Source organism: Propithecus coquereli, unplaced genomic scaffold (genome assembly GCF_000956105.1).
Source record: "Propithecus coquereli isolate 6110/MARCELLA unplaced genomic scaffold, Pcoq_1.0 Scaffold17, whole genome shotgun sequence".
In the NCBI taxonomy this organism is placed as follows: Eukaryota; Metazoa; Chordata; class Mammalia; order Primates; family Indriidae; genus Propithecus; species Propithecus coquereli.
Genome location: NW_012141635.1, coordinates 5,982,986 through 5,999,206, shown reverse-complemented (window position 1 = coordinate 5,999,206; position 16,221 = coordinate 5,982,986). Strand labels below are relative to the sequence as shown.

The following is a 16,221-nucleotide window of genomic DNA, read 5'->3' as shown; positions in this document are numbered from 1 at the left end:
TAACTGTTCCCCTTGGTATCACCTTCATATTTCTAAGTATTAGGCTTTTAATGCTATTTCATTTCAGATATTATCCACTGACTTCCTAGTATTATGTGTCTTCCTGATTCCCACCCCACTCCATCCCTGCTGTTCTGAAACTTCTTGATGAAACACTAATGCACCACGCTGAGTACTTGGTGATCCATGTCCTACGGTTCTAGGAAATTTTCCTCTATTATTTCCTTGATAAGTTTTCTTCTCATATCTGTCTTTCTTTCTACATTATAGGCTGGACCTTATATGCTGATCTTCCAACTGATCTTTTTTGATTGTTCATCTCTAGACTTCATGGTTGTTTTTTTTTTTTTTTCCTGGGTGATTTCCTTATTTTCTTTTTAATTCTGGACATTATATTCTGGATTTCCAAGAGCACTTTGGATTCTCCGAATGTCTCATCTTTTATATTCTCTCATCTCTCTGAGGTTATTAATCACAAGTTTTACTGTTGTTTTAGATTTCCTCTGGGTCCTGTCATGCTGTAATGTCTCTATAACTGCTGTAACTGTTAAGTCCTTTTTTTGAGACAGGGTCTTGCTCTGTTGCCTGCGTAGACTGCAGTGGCATCATTATAGCTCACTGCATCCTCAAACTCCTGGGCTCAAGCGATCCTCCTGCCTCAGCCTCCCAAGTAGCTGGGACTACAGGTGTGTGTCACCACACTTGGCTAATTTTTTATTTTTTGTAGAGATAGGGTCTCGCTATGTTGCTTAGGCTGGTCTTCAACTCTTGGCCTCAAGTGATCCTTCCGCCTCAGCCTCCCAAAGTGCTAGGATTATAGGCCTGAACCACCATGCCCAGTCTATTGTTAAGTCCTTTTCCTCTCTGTTTTAGTTACTTTTCATAATATCTGGAGATCCTTGGTGAAACTTTCATAGTTGTATTTAAGAGTGAGGCACTGAAAAGTCAATTGAAAGCTCTACATATATAGCAGGGGAAACTGACCCTTGTACAACATGGGGGTTAGGACACTGACTCCTATGTAGTCAAAAATCTGAGGATAACTTCTGACTCTCCAAAAACTTAACTACTAATAACTCACTTCTGACCAGAGGCCTTACTGATAACAAAAACAGCTGATGAACACGTATTTTGTATGGTTATGTATTAATATCATATATTCTTACAATAAAGTAAGCTAGAGAAAAGAAAATGTTATTAAGAAAATCATAAAGAAAATACATTTATAGTACTGTACTGTATTTATCAATACTGTAAGTTTTATGTCATTTGTTTACAAGATGAATTGTCTCTCTGACATGATGGGCAACTGCAGCTGCAGACGTCAATCTACAGTACATATCAAGCAGTTCGGCTTTTTCTTGTAATGTCATGACTTTTCTCTGCTTCTTGGGAGCACTTTCAGCATCACTAGTGGAATTTCGTATTGGTCCCATGCTGTTATTCAAGGTTTATGGTATTGCATTAAACATGATGAAAAAGACCTGAGAACTGTAAGAGATCGCTTTTTACTGTGATACACAATTTACTGGAGAGATGAACTGTTCACACAGAGATGATCAGCATCACATGGTGTTTTAAGTGGATAATCATAACATTTGAGCTCACTGCAACAGCAACAGAAGGTGTCTATGAAATTATTTAATATTATTTGTTGTATTATTGTAGTTAATTTTATGTAGTTATGATTTAATACTGCATCTTTACACTTGTTTATATTTCTCTCAACTGCAAATGGTATCACGTATGGTCTGTAAGTGCTGGTATGTGTAAGTTCTCACAGATTAGAGCCTGGCACCCCCTCCTCTTTCTCTTGCGTCTGCTCTCTCACCATGTGATCTCTGCACACACGGGCTCCCCTTTGCCTTCTGCCGTGAATGGAAGTAGCCTGAAGTCCTCCCCAGAAGTAGATGCTGGTGCCATGCTTCTCGGACAGCCTGGAGAACTGTGAGCCAAATAAAACTCTTTTCTTTATAAATTACTCAGCCTCACGTATTCCTTTACAGCCACATAAATGGACTTAGACAACAGACCCCAACCTTTTTGGTATGAGGGACTGGTTTCATGGAAGACAATTTTTCCGTGGACTGGTGAGGGGGGTGGTTTTGGGATGATTCAAGCACATTACATTTATTGTGTACTTTATTACATTGTAGCATCTCATGGCTATTTCATTTGCTTATTACAACAGCCGTTTCATGTAGTTATTGTTAGCTTCATTTTATACACAAGAAAACTGAAAACTGAAGATAAGAACAACTTGCTCAAGGTCACGCTGTAAAACAAATATATCTGTGGGAACTTAAACCCAGGTCTATGCAAATCTAAACTTAAACACAGGTCTACTATTTCCAAAGCACGTGCCCTATTCACTACCCAGACTATCCTGAAAGAGTAAGTGGAACAATGGTGCAACACTGCTGCCAGTACATCTACCATTCTACCACTCGTAAGTAAAAATACCCTCATAGCTCTGTGTTTGTGTGTATGTATGTCTATACACGTGTGTACGTATGTATATGATGGGTCTAAAGAAGCACTTCTGGCCTCAGTGGTTTCTGTGCCCCTGTGGTGTTGCTGCCTCTGTCCCTGGGCCCTTGGCAGCTGGCCTAGTACCATCTCCACACTCTGTGCTTAGCACCCTGTTATTTATGTGGGGCTGGCAGGGGCAGACTCCATTGCCCTGTCCCCATTTCTCTTATTTATTATTCAAACTTTGCTGCCATCTTATCCTCATATCGTATCTGTTGGTTAAATAATAAAAGCCAAGAAGGTGGTGTCAAAACAACAATGATGACCAAAAACAACAACAACAAAAAAACCCCACTGCTCCACAAAGCATTAATCTTGGCACTATTTCTCCTTGAAATATTTTCCTTAAAACCAAAGAAAAGGTAAATGTAAAACAATCTTTTAAATATATTTTTAATATAGTTTCTCATGCTTTGAGTGATTTTGCACAATCTCAGCTAAAGAAAGCTAGTTGGCAAACTATACTTTACAGTTGTACCTGATGAACAATAGTGAAGCACATTTCCAATGCTCTTTGAATGAGCAATGAGTCTTCTAACACAGTATTTCGAGTAATTTATTTTTTGGTCCAGCAGTTGTAACCCGTAATGGCTGACAAAAGGTATGCAAATAATAATTAGACTTGCCAGAAAGAAATATGGAAAGGCTATCATGCCAGGAATTAAAGTTTAAGCCTTAGAGAAGCTCAAGGCACTTTCAAAAAAAAAGTAAAGAAAATAGATAAAAACCAGTAGATAAAAAGAAATGGAGAGGTCCTTTGACGTAATGAAGGATAACATTATGTCAGAAGCCTGGAGGGCCAGCATTATTTAAAAAGTGGCAGCTGAATGACACTAGCTGAAAGCGTATCTTGATTTTAGAAGATCTACAAAGACAGGAAGAGTAAGTGCTCTCTATATAATGCCAGAAGAGCAAGTGCTCTCTCTATAATGCCAGGAATGAAATTCCACAGGGAATATGCTATACTGAGCGCCATCTAGGACCGACTCAGTAGGGACTCCTACTGAGAAACGTATACAAAATGGGTAAGCCTATACAGAAATCTCAGCACCTGTAGGTCTTTACAAAGGGATAGGATTTATTAACTGCTAACCATAAGCACATATAAATGGGTATTAGCTTACAGAAATAAAATAGAAATAATCATGGTGTCACTTGATGTTAATGGATGTTTCATGCTTATGATGAAGATTCACAGGTATTAGCATTTTAACTTTTGTCAAAACACTTTCATACTACAGATATTTTTTCCTCTTTGGAATAATGACTTACCTTCAAAGGTTGATTTCTTCTTATTATAGCAAGTTCAATGTTTTTTCCACCAGACTGGACAACCTAATGTAGAACAAGTACAATATTAGAATTACTTCAGCAAATTTTGTGTTTAATAAATAAAAATGAATGAGAAAAAAATCATGCTTTTCTGAATATGCTTTATTAGGTCACTTACTTCTAGCAAAGCTCTTATTGCTAATTTGATAGCTTCATTGTCATCTGCTATCGCATCTTCTGTGTAATTCTTTTCCAGAAATTCTCGAACAGTTTTAGCACTTCGGCCTATTGCATTGGCCTTCAAAAATTAAAGATAATTATTAATATCATTGTAATATGAATCAATTTATGGTTATTAAGTGAAGTTTAGGGGTTTGGAGTTTACTCCAGTATTCCTTAATGGAATTACAAAATGAAAATTGTAGATTTGAAAAGAGCTTTTAGTGTGACTGTTACTAAATGGAATACATTGTACCCAATAGGTAATTTTTGATGCTTCACCCTCCCCCCTCCCTCCCTCTGCCTTTCCAACTCTCCACACTCTATTATACTACGCTATATGACCACGTATACCCATCACTTAGCTCCCATTTATAAGTGAGTATATGTGGTATTTGTTTTTCCATTCCTGAGATACTTCACTTAGGATTATGGCTTCCAGTTCCATCCAAGTTCTGTGAAAGACATTATTTCATTCTCTTTTATGGCTGAGTAGTATTTCATGGTATACGTATACCACATTTTCTTTATCCACTCATCAGCTGATGGGCACTTAGGTTGATTCCTTATCTTTTCAATTGTGAACTGTGCTGCGATAAACATACAAGTGCATATGTCTTTTTTACATAATGACTTATTTACCACCTTTGGGTAGATACTCATAGTGGGACTGCTAAATTGAATGGTAAGTCTACTTTTCGTTCTCTGAGGAGTCTCCATACTGTTTTCCGTAGAGGTTGTACTAGTTTACGTTTCCACCAACAGCATATAAGCATTCCCTTTTCACAGCATTTGTGTCAACATCTACTGTTTTTGAATTTTTAATAATAGCCTTTCTGACAGGGGTAAGGTGATATTTCATTGTGGTTTTAATTTGCATTTCTCTGATAATTAGTGATGTTGAATGTTTTTTCATACGTTTGTTGGCCATTTATATATCTTCTTTTGAAAAATGTCTGTTCATGTTTTTTGCTCACGTTTTAATGGGGTTGTTTTTTTCTTGCTGATTTGTTTGAGTTCCTTGTAGATTCTGGATATTAGTCTTCTGTCAGATGTATAATTTGCAAATATTTTCTCCCATTCTGTAGGCTATTTTCTATGTTGGTTATTTCTTTTGCTGTGTAGTGCTTTTTAGCTTAATTAAGTTCCATTTATTTATTTTTGGTTTTGTTGTGTTTGCTTTTGGGGTCTTAGTCATAAATTCTTTGCCTAGGCCTATGTCTAGAAGAGTTTTTCCTACATTTTCTTCTAGAATTTTTATGGTTTCATGCCTTACATTTAAGTCTTTAATGCATCTTGAATTAATTTTTGTATATGGTAAGAGATATGGATCATATTTCATTCTTCTTCAGGTAGCCGTCCAATTTTCCAAGAGCCATTTATTGAATAGGGCGTCCTTTCCCCAGTGTATGTTGTTATCTCCTTTGTTGAAGATAAGTTGAATGTAGTTATATGATTTTATTTCTGGGTCTTCTATTCTGTTCCATTGGTCTATGTGTCTACTTTTATATCAGTACCATGTTGTTTTAATTACTATAGCCTTGTAGTATAATTTGAAGTTTGGTAATGTGATGCCTCCAAATTTGTTTTTTTGTGCTTACAATTAATTGCTTTGGCTATTTGGGCTCTATTTTGATTCCACTTGAAACTTAGGATTATTTTTTCTGATTCTGTGAAAAATGATGTTGGTAATTTGATAGAAATTGCACTGAACCTGTAAATCACCTTGGGCAGTATGAACATTTTAACAATGTCGATTCTACCAATCTATGAGCATATGTCTTTCCATTTGTTTGTGTCATCTGAGATTTCTTTCCTAAGTTTTTCATAGTTTTCCTTGTGGAGATCTTTCACCTCCTTGGTTAAGTACATTCCTCAGTATTTTATTTTCTTTGCAGCTATTGTAAATGGTATTGATTTCTTGATTTGATTCTCAGCTTGCCTGTTATTTGAGTATACAAATGCTGATTTGTGTATGTTGATTTTGTAACATGAGACTTTACTGAATTTATCAATTCTAGGAATCTTTTGGAGGATTCTTTAGGGTTTTCCAGGTATAAGACATATCATCAGCAAACAGTAACAGTATGACTTCCTCTTTTTAAATTTGGATGCCCTTTTCTCTTTTTCTTGCTTGACTGCTCTGGCTAGGACTTCCAGTACTATGCTGAATAGAATTGGTGAAAGTGGGCATTCTTGTCCTGTTCCAGTTCTTAGGGAGAATGCTTTCAACTTTATCCCATTCAGGATGATGCTGGCTGTGGGTTTGTCATATATGGCTTTTATAATTTTGAGGTATTTTCCTTCTATGTCTAGTTTGTTAAGCATTTTTATCATGAAGTGGTGCCACATTTTATGGAATGCTTTTTATGGATCTTTTGAGATGATCATATGGTTTTTGTTTTCAATTCTGTTTAAGTGGTAAACCACATTTATTGATTCATGTATATTAAACCATCCTTGCATTCCTGGGATGAAACCCACTTGATTGTGGTGAATTATTTTTTTGATGTGCTACTGGATTCTGTTTGATAGTATTTTGTTGATGATTTCTGCATATATGTTCATAAGGGATACTGGTCTGTAGTTTTCTTTTTTTTATGTGTCTTTTTCTGGGTTTGGTACCAGGGTGATACTGGCTTCAAAGAATGAGTTAGGAAGGATTTCCTCCTTCTAAATGGTAGGGAATAGTTTCAGCAGGATAGGTACCAGTTCTTCTTTGGAGGTCTGATAGAATTCAGCTGTGAATCTATGTGGTCCTGGGATTTTGTTGTTGTTGTTGTTAGGCTTTTTTTGTTGTTGTTCTCGAGATATTTTTCATAACTGATTCAATCTCGCTACTCATTATTGGGCTGTTCAGAATTTCTATTTCTTCCTGATTCAAGCTTGGGATTTTGTCTCCAAAAATTTATCCATTTCCTCTAGATTTTCTAGTTTGTGTACACAGAGGTATTTGTAGTAGTCTCAGATGATCTTTTGTATTTCTGCTCTAGTATTGGTTGTAACGTCTCCTTTTCCATTTCTGATTTATCTTATTTGAATCCTCTCCCTATTTTTCTTGGTTAATCTAGCTAGTGGTCTGTCGATTTTGTTTATGTTCTCAAAGAACTAACTTTTTGTTTCACTGATCCTTTGTATTTTTTTTGGTTTCAGTTTCATTTAGTTTTGCTTTTATCTTTGTTATTTCTTTTCTTCTGCTAGATTTGGGTTTGGTTTGTTCTTGTTTTTCTAGTTCCTTAAGTGTAACATTAGGTTGTTAATTTGCCATCTTTCTGTCTTTTTCATGTTGGCATTCAGTGCTATGAACTTCCCTCTTAGCACTGCTTTTTCTGTATCCCAGAGATTTTGGTAGCTTGTGTCACCACTGTCTTTCAATTAAAAAAATTTTTGCTTTCTATCTTGATTTCTTCACTGACCCAAAGATCGTTAAGCAGCAGATTGTCTGATTGCCACATATTTGTATAGTTTTGAGGGCTCCTCTTGGAATTGATTTCCAGTTTTATCCCACTGTAGTCTAAGAAAATGCATGGTATGATTTCAATTTTTAAAAATTTGCGAATACTTGTTTTGTGGCCTAACATATGGTCTATCTTGGAAAATTTTCCATGTGCTGTTAACTGTATATTCTGCAGTTTGTCTGTTTATTTTATTTTATTTTCATGGAAGATAATGTCTGGATATTCTGCAGTTTTGGGGTAGAATGTTCCATAAATATCTGTGAGGTCCATTCGTTCTAGGGTCCCATTTAAGTCCAGTGTTTCTTTATTAGTTTTCTGCCTCAATGATATGTGTAGTTCTGTCAGTGGAGTCTTGAAGTCCCCCACTACTATTAAGTTGCTATTTATTTCATCTTGTAGGTCTAGTAGTATTTATTTTATGAATCTGGGAGCTCTGGTGTTAGGTGCATTTATACATAGGATTGTTAATATCTTCCTGTGGAATTGATCTACCATGCCTGGCCTACGACTTCCTATTTCTACTGTCCATTCCACATTTTCCTCTACCTGTGCCTTGCAAGACTACAATGCAGCACTGCAGAGTGCTGTCATGCCAGGACCACAGCTATGTCCTTAACAGTCCACTGCAACATTCTATCGGGCTACCTGGTGTAATATGTCAGAGTAATAAATAAACAAATGCAAAGAAAAACATAAAAGCAAACAACAAAGCAAAGCTTGATCTCATAGCTAAAGTGCTATAGTCTTCAGTAGTAGAAATCAAGTCAGAAGATTTATTTTATTTTACCTTCCAAGAATGGCTATCAGCATTTATGTGACATGCATAGAAAATCATTTGGTCTAAAGGAGGTAGCATGATGTAGTGGAAAGAACACTGGACTAATAAATTGAGTTCTAACTCCAGTATTGTGAGTAACTAGGGGTATAAACTTAGCAGTACCTAAAATGAGTGGAATGACAATACCATAGTGGGGTGTACATGTGTGTGGCACATAGTGTTCACATCCTCCTGTTCCACCACGTAACCTGAAGACATCACAGCAGAGTATAGTTTCAGACCAAGATGATCAATGAAATTCCCCACAATTTAAAAATTCCATAATATTAACTAATTGACTCAGATAAAATAAAAATACTTCTCTGTATGTCTCTTGAAGGCAATCATATTAAAATGAAAAACCATGTAAACTTGAAAAATGCTGTGTTATGTTATGGAAATGAAGGGTAACATGTAATGATAAATGCAAAGAGAAGATGGCAAGCTTCAAAATATTTAAAGACTGAGTGTAATAACTTGGTTTGTTTAAGGCATAGATTTGGGAGACAAAACAAACCTAATATATGTAAAAGACTTCTAATCGACAGAAAAAACGTCTTATACATACAGCACGTAAATCCATACCTTCTGAATACCAATTAGATTACAAATGTAGATTAAGAGAAGATGTGCAGCTGACACAAGTATTCTGATATTGATATTTGTCTCAAGAATATAATCCACTGTTTTACTGGGCTGGTTAACTGATTTATTAAACAGTATCTTATGAGTATGGTCAGCCACTCAAATCAATTTTTTTACTTAACATAGGCTGTAAAGACCATCACAATATTTTCCCATTAATTCATATGGCTCTTAATAACAGTAAAATAAACTTCATTTATTTTTTTGAGACAGGGTCTCACCCTTTATTGCCCAGGCTGAAGAGCAGCAGCACGATCACAACTCACTGCAACCTCCAACTCCCAGGCTCCAGTGATCCTCCTCCTTCAGCCTCACAAGTAGCTAGTACTACAGGCATGTACCACCGCACTGGCTAATCAGAAAAAAAATTTTTTTTCGTGGAGGGTCTTGCTTTGTTGCCCAGGGTGGTCTCAAACTCCTGGCCTCAAGCGATCCTCCTACCATAGCCTCCCAAAGTGCTGGGATTACAGGCATGAGCCACTGTGCTGGCAATAATAGCAGTAGTAAAATAAACTTGGCACGCGCCTGTTTGAAGTCTGGGTATTTTAACTTTTAATAAAGTCAAAATCAGTTATATTAGACTGTGTTGTGTAGTCTTATTCTTATACAAGAGAATATGTAAAAATTCACTTCTGGTAAATACATTTCTTTAGGCCCTAGACTTTTGTATTGTATTTGAGCACACCATTATACAAAAAGTTAGTACTGTAGTTGAATTCCAAAATAAGAATAACAACTTATCCAGAAAACAGATTTTTATATATTCCAAGAATTACGTGGAGATCATTGCTACGTACTAACATGTAAGTACAGATTCATAGTTTGGGGTGCTCTGACTTTCCTACAATAGATAATGCATTAAATATTTTAGTAGGAATTTCAATGTCCATCTAACTCTTTGTTAAAACCAGAAAGACTATTTCTATTCAAAGCAAGCATCTATATGATACAATATTAATTTGGAAGAGTAAACAATAAATAGGAACTGGATATTTCTCTTAGGCATTTATAAACACTTAGGTTTGTAGTATCTTTTCAAAAGTAGAGAAAAGACCCTACGCTTAATAAACCGAAGTGTTTCTGTATTCATCCAAAACCATCAGTTTCTGAATAGCTGAATGGTTACAGTTAGAAAGTTTGTTCCATGATCACTATTTTAATGCAACAAAATTTTGTCATATTCCTGAAAGCAACAGAGAATTTATTGTGAATACATTTACCCAACTTCTAAAAAAAGTACATATTAATAAATTTATGACTTACCTTCCAAGCATGGTAAGTACCAGAAGGATCTGTCTGATATAATCTTGGAATACCATCATCATCAAAACCTACAATTAAGGCGGAAATACCAAAAGGTCTTCGTCCATTGCTCTGGGTATATTTCTGAAAAATAAAATGTATTTTTAGGATAACACTATTATTAGGTTGGTGCAAAAGTAATTGTGGTTTTAGCATTGCTGACATTTGCTGTTTGATACTGGAACACATTCTTAAATAAATGTGGCTATGTTATACATCATTTGAATGCACATTTCTCGCTTTATGTTTTTTTGCTAATGACTTATTACTTGCTGTTTATATTTATTTTAAACTATGGAAATGATGTTAGACAAAAAGCAAATTTGAGTGATTTTCTTATTCAAGTTCAAAATGGGTCGTAAAGCAGCGGAGACAACTTGCAACATCAACAATGCATTTGGTCCAGGGACTGCTAATGAACGTACAGTGCAGTGGTGGTTCTAGAAGTTTTGCAAAGGAGACGAGAGCCTTGAAGATGAGGAGCACAGTGACCAGCCATCGGAAGTTAACAATGACCAATTGAGAGTAATCATTGAGGCTGATCCTCTTACAACTACACGAGAACTCAACGTTGACCATTCTACGGTCATTTGGCATTCGAAGCAAATTGGAAACGTGAAAAGCTCGATAAGTGGGTACCTCATTAGCTGACGGAAAATCAAAAAAAATCATGGTTTTGAAGTGTTGTCTTCTCTTATTGTACTCAACAACAATGAACCATTTCTCAATCAGATTGTGACGTGCAACAAAAAGTGGATTTCGTATGACAACTAGTGATGACCAGCTCAGTGGCTGGGCTGAGAAGCTCCAAAGCACTTCCCAAAGCCAAAATTTGCACCAAAAAGAGGTCACGGTCACTGTTTGGTGGTCTGCTGCTGGTCTGATCCACTACCGTCTTCTGAATGCCAAGAAACCATTCCATCTGAGAAGTATGCTCAGCAAATCAATGAGATGCGCCCCAAACTGCAAAGCCTGAAGGTGGCACTGGTCAACAGAAAGGGCCCAATTCTTTTCCACGACAACGTCCGACCACAGGTTGCACATCCAACGCTTCAGAAGTTGAACAAATTGGGGTACAGAGTTTTGCCTCATCTGCCACATTCACCTGACCTCTCACCAACTGACTACCATTTCTTCAAGCATCTTGACAACTTTTTGCAGGGAAAATGGTTCCGCAACCAGCAGGATGCAGAAAATGCTTTCCAAGAGTTCATCCAATCCTGAAGCATGGATTTCTACACTACAGGAATAAAAAAACTTATTTCTCATTGGCAAAAATGTGTTGATTATAATGGCTCCTATTTTGATTAATAAAAATGTGTTTAAGCCTGGTTATAATGATTTAAAATTCACGGTCCAAAACTGCAATTACTTTTGCACTAACCTAATACTAGCAAATAAAAAATTCTAATAATAAATGAAGCATTGCTGCCAAAATGATCTGCTTTCCTGATTCTTATTCTAAGTATATTAAAGATTCTTAGTCTATGTATATTAAAGATCTTTTTCCTGATCCTTTCTAATTTCAATTCATGATGAAATTTTTTAAAACAAGCTGTACAGTCTATGAAATAATATCACAAGTTTGTTTATACATGGTCTCAAAATTATTTTCTTGTTGCTTTGTATATATTTTGGTAAGATAACTAGATTATAATCTCCCTAATATGGCAGAGAACCGCATATTTATGCCATACCATTTTTGTTCTCAGTAAAGCTGATTTCAATAAGCTATGCTTTGGAAACATGTCCTTTGCTTATCCTGAGGGACACTATAATTGTTACTACTATTATCAAGTATTCTTACTTGATACTGTTATTATCAAGTATACTATGTTAATTATATACGAAGTTATCTCTATTTAAAAACTCAAATAAGACAATTCTTTTGGCTGGGAGAGGGGCTAATGCCTGTAATCCTAGCATTCTGGGAGGCTGAGGCAGGAGGATCGCTTGAGGTCAGGAGTTCGAGACCAGCCTGAGCAAGAACGAGACCCCATTTCTACCAAAAATAGAAAAAATTAGCCAGGTGTGGTGCAATGTGACTGTCATCATCATTATTATTTTAGAGATGGGGTATTGCTGTTTCCCAAGCTGAACTCAAGCTCCTTGGCTCAAGTGATCCTCTTGCCTGAGCCTCCTGGGTAGACGGGATTACAGGTGTGAACCACCACAACCAGCTTAAGATTGTCACTTCAAATTCCTTTTTAGGCATTTCATAAATTCCTTTTCTTTGGGTTCTGCTACTGGATACTTATTGTGTTATTTTATGGATATCAGATTTCCTTGCTTTTTCATGTCTCTTGTGTTCCTACACTGATATCTGAGCAACTAGTGGGATAGTCACTTTTACAATTTTATGGAGTAGCTTTTGTAAGAAGACTTTTTGCTACAGATGGGTCCTTAGGGTGTTGGATGGGTATGGTGCATTGGCTTTAGATATGGGTAGATTCAGTACTGTGGCCTCCATCCAGTTTATTCAGCTATAATTCTCATCAGTGAGGTCCACAATTGCCTCAGTGGCCTAAGCTGTGGGAGTTTGTGATGGCAGTGGCATGGTATTACTGGGAGCACTGAGCTGGCTGTCTGGCTAATCACATGCAACTATGGAGGATCAAGAGGCTGCCCACTGGTCTCTCCAGAAAGGTGGTGGCTGCTGCCAAATGGATGCAGGACTGGGTGTGCATGGGGCCAGTAGTGAGGGGCAGCCCTGCAGTGATCTGTCCAGGGAGAAGGGGTCGCTGGTGGATCTGCTATTGGGCCAGCTGTGAATGTGCGTGGGTGAGGCAAAGCTAGGCGACTCTGCAGGGGTACATGGTTGGGGAGTGGCACCATATGACCAGATGTGAGGATGGATGTGGTGTGCAAGGGTGCAGCAGTGCCAGTAGGCTCTGCAGAAATGTGTGAGGGAGTCAGGGCCCTTGCAGGACTGGCTTTTGGGCTATGTGAGCAGGATCGGTGAGCTGACAGGTTGTACAACACAGGTACATGCAAGCAAGATGGCCAGCTGGACACCGGGTGGCTTCGCTGCTATTCAGGCCCACCCATTCCATGAGTGGGTAGTTTCCCATGTGGGTTCTGAGATTGGGTTCTCAGTCATTCCATCTGGCCTAGGCTCCAGGCAGCTGAGATCATAGTGCTGTAGGCACCAGTGTAAATCTGGCTGAATGAGGGCAGGGCCTCACGGATGGGGAGGTTAAGTCATTAATGACTCCCAGGCCAGGACACATTCCAGTAGTGGGTCCAATTATAAGATGGCATCGAGCCATAGCAGCTTAGGTTGCAGGGGTGAGGGGTGTTCAAGGTGGGCTCCTACTCTTGACACAATGCAGCTGTGTAAACTCCCAGCTAGTCTCCAAACTGGACTTGTGGCTTGGGAGGACTGGGAAATGCTCCTTGCAGTAAGGACTGCTGGCATTTGTGGCAGCACTGGGGGCTTCCGAGAATCTCCTGTTTACTCCAAGCTGATGATCCTGGAGGGGAGCCAGTGTGGCAGAGGCAGAATGCCTCACTCTCCTCTCTACTGTGTTATTCTGGGCTTCCATACTCCATAGAAATTTCACCACTCTCCTGGTGCTCTCCAGTATATTTCCTCCATCACTGTAGTCAAAATATAGCTGTTCATTCATTTTTTTCAGTTCTTTTTGGGGGTAGGACAAGAGCCAGGCAACTCCTGGTCATCTTGCTGATATAACTCTATTATATTATATGTATTTTTCTAAGTCACTTCAAAATTTGAATGCAAATAGGCTATGAACATAAACTCTTAAAGAATATGGTTTATGTCTTGATTTCTTTGTTCTTCCTAATGTTCCTCATTCAGACATAGGTATCAAGTAAATGCTTTGTAAATATACCTTAGAGGAGAGACCATTTTATTTCACTTGCTTAATTAATCATGTGTTTCTTTTTAATAAAAAAGTAATACATGGACAGGGTTAAAATAATTTAAAAGCATAAAAGGTACATATGAGATATCTATCATGGACCCCATAGCCCCAGGTCCCCAACTGCAGTGGCAATCCCAACGTCACAGACTTATGACTATGTTCCTATAAATAGCCTTGACATTTCTAGAAGGAAATCTAAAAACCACAATTGGGAACCTTACATATACAATGTTCTGCACCTTATTTTTTGGTGGATGATTTTTTAACAAATGGGAAAATCAAAGCAAATCAAATACAAAAATAGAATTATTATTATTCTATTATTCTATTCTCTAAAAATATTAGACTTTATCTTACAACATGAATTAACAAATTTTTTTAAAACGGGAAATTTTGTTATAACCCAGTTAAAACTTTAATATATAGAATAATGAGTTTAAACAAAAGGCAAATTCTGTACCAACAAGTGTTCTAAATGCTTGCAATATATTACTTACTCCACAATGCAAATCAACAAAGTAGGTATTATTTTAATGCTGATTTTATAAATAAGAAAACTGAAGCTAAAGTAGGTGAAATAGTTTGCCCAAGGCACTAAAAAGTAGCAAAGTCAGGATTCAAACCCCCAAAATCTGGCTCCTGCAGGCACACTCTTAACCATTCGAGTGCCTGTCAAAAGAAAAGATAGTTTATACCAGGAGAAATGAAAATAGCAAACAAACATGTGGAAAAAAATTCAACCTCACTGCTAATTATAAAACACAAATTAAAACAACTATTACAGTACTATGTGATACTTATTTGTAAAATAAAAGAAAAATGAGAAATCCTATGTTGATGATTCTTCAGGGATACATTTATGCATTGCTAGTTGCACAATAAAAATTGGCTCAATCTTCCTAAGAAGCAATTTAGCTACATATAAAGAGTCTTAAAACCAATTTTAATCTTTAATCTAGTAAGCCCATACTAAAAATTAATTTAACAACATAATTCAAAAAATAAAAACAGAAGCCATGACAAAGATAGAATAATATTATTAGATTCCCAGAGAGAGAGAGAGAGAGAGAGAGAGAAGGAGAGAAAGAGAAAAGGAGAATAAAAAAAACTGGAAACAATGTAACTAAATTATCAGATAGCAACTAGAAACAGTATTATAGAGTTAGTAAGAATGATAACTATAAAGACAACATTGCCATATATGAAGTACATACTAATACAATAAGTGAAAAAGTAATAAATGTATACATGATTACACTTAATGTTAAGCCATATATCTATGCAGGGATTAAGAAGAAATCATATCTAAACCTGATCAGTTATGTTTAGGTTTTGTCTTAGTCTATTTTGTGCAGTTATACCAGAATACCAGAGACTGGGTAATTTATAAAGAACAGAGGTTTATTTCTTATAGTTAGGGAGGTTAGGAAGTCAAAGATCAAGAAGCCCAGATCTAGCCAGGGCTTTGGTGCTGTGTCATCCCAGCACCAAAAGGCAAGAGAGCAGGTGTAAAGGCAAGAGAGTGTGAGAGAGAACAAGAGATTGAACTTGCAGCCTCAAGTCCTTTTATGATCAGTATTAGTCCATTCAAGAGGGTGGATCCCTCATGACCTATATACCTCCTATTAGGCACCACCTCCCACCACGGTGGCACTAGGGATTAAATTTCCAACATGCTTTTTGGGGGACATATTCAAACCACAGCAGATTTGTGGGTAAGAGAATAATGGGTGTGTCTTTGGAAAACATTTAAAGAATGGTTCTTACTACTATATCTCCAGAAAACCCCCTTAAAAGATTAGATTTATTGGCCTGGTGGGATGGCTCATGTCTGCAATCCCAGCACTTTGGGAGGCCTAGGCATAAGGACTGCTTGAGGCCAGGAGTTCAAGACCAGCCTCATCTCTATAAGAAACAAATTTTTAAAAAAATTAGTTGAACATGGTGGTATGCATTTGTAGTCCCAGCCACTTGGGAGGCTGAGCCAAGGAGATCATTTGAGCCCAGGAGCTGGAGGTCACGGTGAGCTGTGATCACACCACTGCACTCCAACCCAGGCAATGAAGCAAGTCTCTGTCTCAAAAGA

At 37.2% G+C, this 16,221-nt stretch overlaps 1 protein-coding gene across 1 annotated transcript in view; it reads right to left on the bottom strand.

Annotated features, from left to right (window-relative positions):
* PSMA8 (proteasome (prosome, macropain) subunit, alpha type, 8) overlaps positions 1–16,221 on the bottom strand; it is a 66,454-nt gene that overhangs the window by 1,546 nt on the left and 48,687 nt on the right. The window contains exons 4-6 of the mRNA XM_012641753.1: positions 10,207–10,329; positions 3,983–4,102; positions 3,805–3,867 (exon numbers count right to left, since the gene is read on the bottom strand). Coding sequence (XP_012497207.1) covers positions 3,805–3,867; positions 3,983–4,102; positions 10,207–10,329 — 306 coding nt within the window. The remainder of the gene's footprint in view (positions 1–3,804; positions 3,868–3,982; positions 4,103–10,206; positions 10,330–16,221) is intronic.